The 10,423-nt window shown below is 35.3% G+C and overlaps 2 protein-coding genes across 5 annotated transcripts in view; both read left to right on the forward strand.

Annotated features, from left to right (window-relative positions):
• Positions 1–6,233, forward strand: part of LOC129578625 (uncharacterized) — a 34,062-nt gene extending 27,829 nt beyond the window's left edge. Inside the window, exons 24-29 of one of the 4 annotated variants that reach the window (XM_055467463.1) lie at positions 95–838; positions 901–1,085; positions 1,154–1,348; positions 1,493–1,554; positions 2,047–2,168; positions 2,269–6,233. In XM_055467463.1, the coding sequence (XP_055323438.1) occupies positions 95–838; positions 901–1,085; positions 1,154–1,348; positions 1,493–1,554; positions 2,047–2,168; positions 2,269–2,608 (1,648 nt within the window). In that variant the 3' untranslated portion in view covers positions 2,609–6,233. Of the gene's footprint in view, positions 1–94; positions 839–900; positions 1,086–1,153; positions 1,349–1,492; positions 1,555–2,046; positions 2,169–2,268 lie in introns of those variants that run through there. The other 3 variants (XM_055467464.1, XR_008689121.1, XR_008689120.1) reach the window with 3 other exon arrangements.
• Positions 6,234–7,169: 936 nt separating this feature from the next.
• Positions 7,170–10,346, forward strand: LOC129578627 (troponin C). Its single transcript, XM_055467466.1, has 6 exons — positions 7,170–7,261; positions 7,539–7,596; positions 7,986–8,016; positions 9,488–9,631; positions 9,723–9,974; positions 10,149–10,346. The coding sequence occupies exons 2-6, from the start codon at positions 7,585–7,587 to the stop codon at positions 10,175–10,177; spliced, it is 468 nt and encodes a 155-aa protein (XP_055323441.1). The 5' UTR covers positions 7,170–7,261; positions 7,539–7,584; the 3' UTR covers positions 10,178–10,346.
• Positions 10,347–10,423: the final 77 nt, after the last annotated feature.

The following is a 10,423-nucleotide window of genomic DNA, read 5'->3' on the forward strand; positions in this document are numbered from 1 at the left end:
TGTGTGTGTGTGTGTGTGTGTGTGTGTGTGTGTGTGTGTGTGTGTGTTTGTGCATAAGATGTGAAGATGATTGATTCTCTAACGATTTTTAAAGACCATCGTTCAACGTAAACAAACCACCCGCAACGCTTGAGCTTCCCTTTAGTCCACCGACAATAACAATAAATGCAATCATGACGGAAATGGAATCCGATACCAACGACACCGATACAATGTCACCGGCAAATATAAAATGTCCCACCCAAGGATTGGGCCTACCACGCAACGATATGTGCTATTTGAGTCCATTTTCATCGGTCAGCCGAAGTGATCGCACGATATCCGAAAGCAATCTGTCTTCATCCGGTTACTCGTCAATGGCCAGCCCGGCACCATCACGCTGTGGATCGAGTAATCTCTATCCGAATGATACCGACGATGGCGGACCATCGAATGGATCGAATACGAAATTCCGAAAAAATCGATCGAACTCAATGCAAAACGGCAAATCAGGCGACAATTCGTATGGACATTGCTCAAGTGGTAGTGGTTCGATCGATCAACATGGACGCAACAAAACGCGCTCCGATTCCGAAACGCTGTCCGATGATGTACTAGTGGAGTCAAACGACGAGGGCATCGGAACCGATCACATCGAAGACAAAACCGAGGCGGCCGATTCGAAAAATGCCAAAGATTTGGAAAATTTCATCGAAAAAGAATTGCTTGATTCGGGAAAGAAAATAATGTCCGAAGATCAACCGACCATGTCACAGCTTCAACTGCCAACGATTTTGATTCAAAGTGAGGGTAACGACAAAGTATCACCAGTTTCATCGCGCTCAGAGAGTCCAATTAGGTAGCTAAATGTGGAATAAATCTCCATTTTGACATTATTTCATTGCGAATTTGGTTTTACAGCGAACGAACCGGAGCCAATCGATTTTCACCACACTTTTACAGTCGCAAGGAACAGATCCTTCCATTCACAGACTCAGACGGGCTGTACGATTTTCCCTCATCCGATGGCAAAGGAAATTCGACCAAAGAACCACTTTGCAAAAAGAGCAACGCGCGTAAGCGGGAAAGAAAACTGTCAAGAGGAGGTAAATTTGGGACGATTTTTAAAATGATTAGAATTTAGCAAAAGAATGAGATTTTTCATGGTTTTCAGCTCCATTAGCACCGTCACCCACTAAAACCAACTCGAGTGATCTGTTGCACAGGGAATCAAATCATCTGGCCCATCCAAATCAACAGCCAACGCAAAACGTTCAAGTTCGGAAAAGTCCAAAGAAACGGCCGCTCAAACGATATACTATTGTCAGCAGTTCATCGTCAACCGAAAGCCTAACATCTGATACAAAAGGTAAGGACATCGAACCCGCTGCTTCAAAAGCACACACATTTTGATAATAAACGAAAGATTTTTATTTTCTTCAAATGAATAATACGGAAATTGAGCACGAAATCCAAATTTAAACAAAACCTATTTGTTATTTGCTGTATTTAGCCCGATTCGGACTTTATTTAAAAGGAAAGTCTTTGAAACGCACTGAAAACGATTATGAAAAGGTATTTGCGCTATTGACGTTGTCGTTCTGTTTTTGTGTTGTAGAAAATTACTTTGTTGTTGTATTCGTTTCAAGTTTGAATATTAAATGAGTCTCTCCATTGATTGCCTTCCAAATCAATGTTTATTTTACATTCAGTTTTGTTTTTCTCATTCCGTTATAGTTTTCTATTCCTTTTGTTGTTTTTGTTTTAAAGCCATTCTGGATTTATTATTCGCATGTCAGTGTAATTGAAGATGGGATTCCGATTTGGAAAACTGTTGATAAAGAGTTGGTTCGATATATAATATTTGTTCACCAAGATTTAGATTTTTTACCCTCAACTTCGATAGATTAGTAGCAATTTTGGAAAGTAAAAAACATTTTCATTTTTTTTTTTTGATCGAATGTCATGAAGGTTGTCTATCTGTTCAATCAAGGTTTTGACTAAGTTTTCCGTTGTTTTCACTGATGTTCGCCTTTTTGTCATTTTCATTTCTGTGGTTTTCTGAAGGACACGACGAAACAGCAGGCGTTGACACAATCGCAGCCGCAACCTCAGACGAGGACTGAGGTGGCGATGGTCGTTAGACCGAGAAAAATAAATCGGCTTCGAGCGATCGGAAATCAAATCAGGTAAGATTTTCACACTTTAAGTTCAACTTGTGCGAGACAATGTGTCACGAGTATTTTCGTTTGTTTTATCTTCTCATTTCATCAATTCGAATTGGCACAGATTCCTGCGACGATTGCAACACTCGCTACGAGCAAGAGCGCGAAATCAACAGGATTGCATTTCATCGCACAGTTGCACCGATGAGGATGACATTGACAATTCGATGCCATCGGACAGTTTGACACAGCCCCAGCGAGCGATCAACAAAACCATTGAAATCGATACCGACTCGCCGCCGTCGGCAACTCAATCAAAATCAACGGAATCGTATTCTCCACCGAATGTTATTCATGCGACAAAAACCACACGATCACTTAGTTTAAACGCAAGCCATGGCCATTTCACCGTACCGAAGCCAGTGCGAACGGACGCATATCACGACGAACCTACCAGCCACTAGAGATGCAAAAAAAAACAAACGAAAATGAAAGAGGTGTACAGAAAAAATGAAAATGATCGAACAAGCGAGCGAGCGAGAGATAGCGAAAGAGAGAGAGAGAAAGAGAGAGAGGGACAAACACACATTAAGAGATATACATATATTTATTTTGAGATATATTATTCAGCTTTTCGCAACAGCCCAACAACGTGTTTCAGCGCTTTTAGTTACCTAATTTTGATTCGAGTTCTAATCATTTCTTATTTAGATAAAAGACTGACTTTGGATTAATCGATCTTATTGCAGAAATTATTTGGACACAAAAAGAAAAGAAAAGAATAAGAACAACTATGACAACTACATAATTTTCACATTGAGATCTCAACAGAATAAAATGAATGAGTGTTGACATATATTAAATAACAGAAGAAAAAAACAACTAGATTTAGTGACATTCGATTTAATTAATTTGTATTTTACATGATTAATAGCATAGGGGTATTGCAACGACCATAAAATATATGTATTTCATCAAGTTTATCAAGCTCTTTCCAAGTTTATGCATAGTGTCGAACTTTTTTTTCAAGCTCTACCATCTAAATGTACAGTAAAATAATTTACGGGCACGACGTGAGATGGCGTTTTCTCTGGTCAAAAAAGTTGCGATATCCCTTTGATTAATAGGTTAATAATTTTCATTATCGTGATTATGATCTTTCATTTAAGAGAAAAAACACACAAAAAAAGAAAATCGCAAAATTTTAACATTATGATAATTCATTTGTATTATTCGACATTTTAAGAACGACAAGAAAAATAATGCTATTTTACTGTTTGGCTTTGTTTATACTTGAATACTCATAAAAGCACAGGGATAATAAAATTGCCCATGGAATTATGCATTTGCATTAAAAGACGAAAAAAAAAAGAAAAACGAATTAGCAATCAGCTCAACTTTGGCTGAATATTTTTTCTGCGTGACATTTTTTCGGGATTTTACTCGAGAAAAGCGAAATTTTTCTTTTAATAATAATCACTAAATTTCAAATCGCTTTTTTCTATCTCCATTAATCAATTTGATCGTTGCACCCATGTTTTTTAAAACTAATTTTTACAACCAAAAACAATTAACGAAAATCAAGTGACATTATTTAAATTCATTCAATTGTCACTTGATTTATTTTGTTATTCAACATTTATTTAAACTTGTAATATTGAAAAAGTAAAAGAAATCAAAAATCAATCAACAAAAAATGTTCATTGTATATATTTTGAAGTATATATTTAAAAACAATTTATTTGATTCGCTGGATCTCCTGTATTTTGCGTAAGAACGAACCGAGTTTGAAACTGTGATTGAAGATCGAATGGAATAACACAAGTCTAAATAGAAGAAAACACTCACTCACACACAAGTACACATTAAACACTCGATAGATATTTTATTGTATTTAAACGCACGACGTTGAATAATTGTTGCATTTCCCGTTTCCTGTCTGCATGAAGCAAGAAAACTCGATAAGGAAAAACGAATACATTGCGCTATGATTTCGAAACGGACGAACTGCCTATGGTATGAGCAATTTTTTTTACTGTTTTAGACAAATGCAAGCCTTAAGTAAAAGAAATACAAAAAAAATGAAACACTTATAGCAATAACATACACAATCCCCTCTTTGAGTCTTTGTGTAAAGATTTAAATCAAATAAAATTTAGAACAAACCTATAAACTCAGTGTTGAACCGTATTGTATATTGTGTTCTATGGCAACACACGACAAATTGCCAAAAATCTGTTGGTTTTTTAATCAATTTTCTCAGTTCCTTTGTATTTCACACTCCATTTGATTCCGTTCAAATTTTATCCTACCATATTTTGTGATTTAAACAAATAAAACACGCAAAACTACTCATTTTCTTACTGAACAAACTACAACAATAGAAAAATTGCATCGTTTAGAATGAAAGTGACCAGTGACGATTTTTTTTTCGGTGTCTGTACTTTGTGATTTCATGCTTTAAAGGTTGGGAATTTCTGAAACGTACCTTCCTGGGATGTTCTTCGACATTTTTTCAATACAATTACCAACAATCTTTCAATCTCTCCTGTAAAGCACACCATCACAAAATACCGAAATCAAAACATCGCCAAAGGCTTCAATTCACCGTTTGAAATGGATAAAAACCAAGAAAAACAAAAGCAAACTGGCAAGAGACGGTATTTCATCGATAGAGACCAATTCAAGCTGATCGAGACAAACAAAATTATGCAATACGGTCACATTTTTAGACTCGTAGAGTCCACAAGCAATAATTTATAAGGCTCATTTTATCTAGCTTAGAACAATGAATAATGCAACAAAAACACATTAAATTGTTAGTTTGATTAAATATAATTTGGGCCAATCGAAGAAGTGAATCAAAACGCAATTTTTTTCTCCCAAATACACCGTTACGTGCACTGTAATCACACACAAACTTACCTCTTGTACTTGTGAGAGCTTTCCTATGGAACAATAAACTTTAAAGTAGTTCAGAAAAAACAAACAAACAAACGATTAATATGAATGAGCCGATCGTGAATCATCCTAAGCTGATAATTCGATTGATACTACAGTGACGAAGCGATTGTTCATAGCAATTCTACTAAGTGCATATACTATTTATGTTATTGCTTTCATTCGATTATTAAATTTATGTATAAAAGCAAAGAGAAGAACCAACAACAGCAGTTCAAAAACAGTGGCTTTTTTGCCAATGCAGAAGCAATGGTCAATAGACCAGTGGTTTAGGATCACAATTCTCCACCCCGCCGGTTTAAAAACGTTGATGTTCAAACGTTTCATTGAATCACTCGCATGTTGAATACTGCTTTTGTGCCATTAGCATCTTTAAAAGCCAAAAACAGAAACACAAAAGTAATATTCAACACAGACAAAATAAAATCAATGATGAACGTGAATTTAAAAAGCGAATAAAAAATAACAATTTTAACATTAGTTTATAAACACTAGCAAAGCATTTTTGTAAAAATGGTTATTTAATTAAATGAAAACAAACAACAACAACATACACACAAATTGATGCAGAACGTACATTTAAAATATGCATGACAATCCTCACGTGTCTGTCCTTTTTTCCGTTGTGAATTATTATATTATGTATTGACAAACCAAATGTACATGAAAATTTGTTGTTCTCGATAGATTTATTTCTCATTTGAAACAGAAAAAAAAACAAAAGACATGCAAAAAAAAAACAATTTTGTAGATGTGAGAAAGTATTATCTTGATTTTTTTCGCTCTTGACGTTTTAATTCATATGAAGCAGATGTATTCTAAACAAACCACTCCACCACAGAAAAAATATTTACAAACAACAAAAATCACACAAATATAATTGATTAAACACAAAGAAAAATAGTTATTCACAACAATGTTTGGAATGGTTTATTCAACTGACAACATTTTAAATGGAGAAAATTTAAATCAACAACCAAAAAAAATGATGACATTTTAGCTTTTTACTAATTTTATTGACAATTATTATTGTATGTATGTGTTATATATTAATTCTGATTTCAATGGCATGACGAATTATCAACGAATAAACGTTAAATGGAATAAAGTTTTATTTCAATTCAAAAATGGATTCGCATTTTCTTCTTTGTACTGTTCTTATTGGATTTCAATCAGTTAGATCTTGCAATTTAGCAACAATTCAATGCCAGACACAGCCAAAGTGAGTGTGAAAAAATGGATTAGTGGGTGAGTAAGAGGCAGCAAGTGAGCTCGCAACAAGCGATAGAAAAACCAGCAAATTTGCAAACTTTCCTTTCGATATGGCGATGCGACATACCCGATCCACCTGATATACGAACGCCGTGTTGCGATATCGGTTTGGCTAGCATTGTGTTCCGTGATAAATTATAACCTAATAAATAAGATGAAGGAGGGAAAAACGACTATAAAATGTAGGTAAATATAAAGTTTCGTTCAAACGAATGTCTGATTTCATTACCGACATAAATGGCATCACAAGCGAGCCAGCGAGACTCGGTGATTTAGTGTGTACAAACGAGACGCACCAAAGTCTATTCGCCATGTGTGTAGCCGAATGTGGGTTCCATAGAAAGTCGCGAGATGCTCTCGATTCTGGATTATGATTTTATTTTTGGTCGAAATGCGCAGCGCGCACACTATCATAGCGCAACGCAAGAGAAAATCCATGAGACGAAGCAGGATAGAATGAGATTTTAGTATGTGAGCACGCTCAAGCGCGCGCGCGCGCTTCATTTCATGAAAAATTATAGCTGTTTGCATATAGTTAAGCGTTGCGCGCTTGAACTAACCGCTTCGTCACTACGGAGAAACACACAAATGCGAACAAGGAAAAATATAGAATTTTAGCATTTCATAGCCTGTGTGGAAAACAGCTATAATTTTTCAGCGTTTTTTTTTTATTTCGTCGCACACTAAAAAATGATGACGGCACACAACCGACCCGAAAGAAAGCGAGAGAGAGAGATGAATCGCAAGGAAGGAATGAAAAGAAGAGACAAGCAACAACAACGCACAAAACGACTCTAAACAAACGTTATGTGATCGGTAGCGCTGCTAAAAAATCAGTCAGTTGAGCACAGATCGCTGCCCGAAATAGTGGTCAGGACAGTTCGGTAATTCTTTCTCTATCCTTTCTCTTCAACTGGAGTTTCTTCTTTTCTTTCACTCTGGTTTTTTTTTCATAGATCATTTCTTATCAGTTTAAAAGTTATTTGGTGGATTTTTTCAACTTAGTTTTTTTGTTAAATTCTTCATAATATTTTCAAATAATAAATTAATTATAAAAAGTTTCTCTCCATTTAATTCACTTGTGATCTTCAAAAATTCAAAATCATTTGGTGATCGTCATTTGTATTAAAGTTGTTGGTTTTTTGTGTCTATTTTTTTCAGTACGAATTTCATTAACGCTTCACTTGTGAAAATCAACTAAATCAAAATGGATCAAATTGTAAGTATGAGTGTCGAGAAACGGTGTTTGTTTCAATTGATACGGTCCAATTGCGGTGACGATTTGTTGCGACGATGCAAATTCTGTGCTTGTTTCTTTTTTTGTTTTTTTTTTTTTAATTCAAATCAGTGAACGTTCTGGTTTAACAAATGCTGTGTTTCCTTAAAATGGTCTTTGAAAAATGACATCAAAATATATATTCCAAGTTAAACGAATAGAATGTTGAAATAATTAAAAACGAGGAAAAGAATGTTGCACACAAGTGCAAAGTATTTTGTATCAAAACAAATCGAATGCTGAAAAAACAAATTCAACCGTAGCGAAAAAATCTTGTTAGCATATCTAACTCATTTATCATAATTATTTTCCCATTTCATGGTTGACCAAAGGATGAAGACTTGACTCCAGAACAAATTGCCGGTAAGTGTTTCACTTTAGTTGAATATTTTCCGTTTTATTTTGTTGTTCAACAAATCGCATGTTGGTAAATATTTTCGAACAAACAAATTTCAAAGCGAAGAAATTAAAATGGGTCGATCATGCATTAGTTTTGAGCGTTTGATTTAGTTTGGTTGGCATAGCCCAATATGAATATGTGCGAAGCAAAATCAAAGTGTGGAGTGCGATGTTGTTTTTCAGTAAATGTGATCATGTCGGTTATTTTTGGAACCGACTTCAAATCAGACCGAATTTAATAAAGTGAACGAAAGTTTTTCATATGTGTACGTATTATAGCGACTATATAGTTCGTCTGAGTCTCGGTCTCGGTTATGTGCGGCAATGTGTAAACAAAATATTGACGAAACATAGAAACGAACAACAATAACAGCAACAACAACAAATGAAATCTCCAAGCGAATCCACTGACTTTCGAATATTTTCTACCCACATACACGGTCGGAAAATCGGAACCAAAATAAGACCAGCAACGGATGATAAACGAAGTTAAAAAAAAAAAAACAGTGACACATTCTAATCGTTTCGCGCGTTTTAAAATAGATGTATTTTTAGGTGTGGCGGTGAAATATTTCACCCATTTATCGCGCAATTCCTCAAAATTCAAGGCAAATTCAACAAAACCTTCCCAAGTTTCCAAACTAGTTCTATCCCGAAAAAAAAACTTCTCAAAATCGACACAACAAAAACTAGATCAACGTTGTCATGCAATATCCCGAATTTTCACCTTTTCAAACACACGCACACATTTCTTGGAATAGAACTGTTTTGTCACATTTTCTTGCATCATTCCGAGAAAAAAGCGTTGACCTCAATGATGTGTGTCGAAAAATGTGCGCATTTTCAGCAATTACCAAAGCGATTAAGAGACAAGCCGATTCGCGCAAATGGGCAAAATAGTAAAATGACTAATTACTAATTACTACAAAGCATCAACACATATGACACCATAATGAGGATGAAAGATTATTGCCCTACCGCCAGAAATAGGCGTGCAATTCGTCGACTCGAATCGGTTTATTAACAACTAAACACATTGAAAATGCATCATCATTCGCAAACAAAAACAGACAGAAAAAAGAATGTAATAAGAAAACAGAAAATGAAATGAAAATTGACGGGAAATAAGTGATTTACATCGACTGTAGATGAGAAAAAAAAACACAAACAAAATGTTTTTGTACGGTCGGTTTGGGTAGACAGTAGCATGACAATCAACAAATGCGATTGTATGTAGGTTTCGCTTGCTGTTCACATGAATTTTGCGATCCATTTTTGTTGCTGTTCTCCTTTGGGCATTGAGCCAACTAGACTCAATTTACATGACTCGTGTGATCCCCATCCAATATGTTCGATCATTTTTGAAAAACAAAACACCGACAATGGTTAATACGTGACATTTTAAATGACGATTTTTCTTTCCTTTTTTCCGCAGTTCTTCAAAAGGCATTCAACAGCTTCGATTCCCAAAAAACTGGAAGTATCTCAACTGAGTTGGTAGCCGATATCTTGCGTCTTATGGGTCAACCATTCGACAAGAAGATCTTGGAAGAACTTATCGAAGAAGTCGATGAAGACAGTAAGTTATATAAATATTTACCTCTCGCATACACACTCTGCATCATCGGAATTGAATGACTAACCGATGGTTGACTTGTTGGTTTTTCCAGAATCTGGCCGTTTGGAATTCGTTGAATTCGTTCAACTCGCTGCCAAATTCATCGTTGAAGAAGATGCTGAAGCCATGCAAAAAGAATTGAAAGAAGCTTTCCGTTTGTACGACAAGGACGGTAACGGTTTCATTCCAACCACATGCTTGAAAGAAATCTTGCGTGAATTGGACGACCAATTGACAGACCACGAATTGGACGGTATGATTGAAGAAATCGATTCCGATGGCTCAGGCACAGTCGACTTTGATGGTAAGTTTTTCTTTAATTAGTCTTTAGAAGGAGAACAAGAGACATTTTCCACTTTAATTATTTCTTTATTGAGGAAAGATATTCACTCGTTTTCCTTCGATTCACCTCAAAATTGACCCATTTGAATTCAAAAAAATAAATCGTAATTAACACCAAATTTGCTCTCTCTTTTAGAATTCATGGAAATGATGACCGGAGAATAAGCGACACACTGTTTACGCATTTATATCATAAAAAACTTCACACTATCTCAAATCATATCAAAAACAAATTTCAAACCGATATTCATCCGGATCCTTTGCACATTCATTTTAAATGAAAAAAAAAACACACACACTTTTGAAATAAAATGAAAAATTAATTACCATCAAACATGATTTTACTTACTTTTGTTGAAATCCCGAATAATTCGGGCCCTTGCTCAAAATGTCAAAGACAATGAAAGTACA

The sequence above is a fragment of the Sitodiplosis mosellana genome, unplaced genomic scaffold (assembly GCF_009176505.1).
Source record: "Sitodiplosis mosellana isolate CC-2019 unplaced genomic scaffold, AAFC_SMos_1.0 Smas_scaffold_6226, whole genome shotgun sequence".
NCBI classification, from domain to species: Eukaryota; Metazoa; Arthropoda; class Insecta; order Diptera; family Cecidomyiidae; genus Sitodiplosis; species Sitodiplosis mosellana.

Excerpts from the sequence above, each read along its gene's own strand:
- LOC129578627 (XM_055467466.1), top strand. Across the intron at positions 9,632-9,722 it reads CGAAGAAGTCGATGAAGACA|AATCTGGCCGTTTGGAATTC; the intron begins GTAAGTTATATA and ends TGGTTTTTCCAG. Across the intron at positions 9,975-10,148 it reads AGGCACAGTCGACTTTGATG|AATTCATGGAAATGATGACC; the intron begins GTAAGTTTTTCT and ends TCTCTCTTTTAG.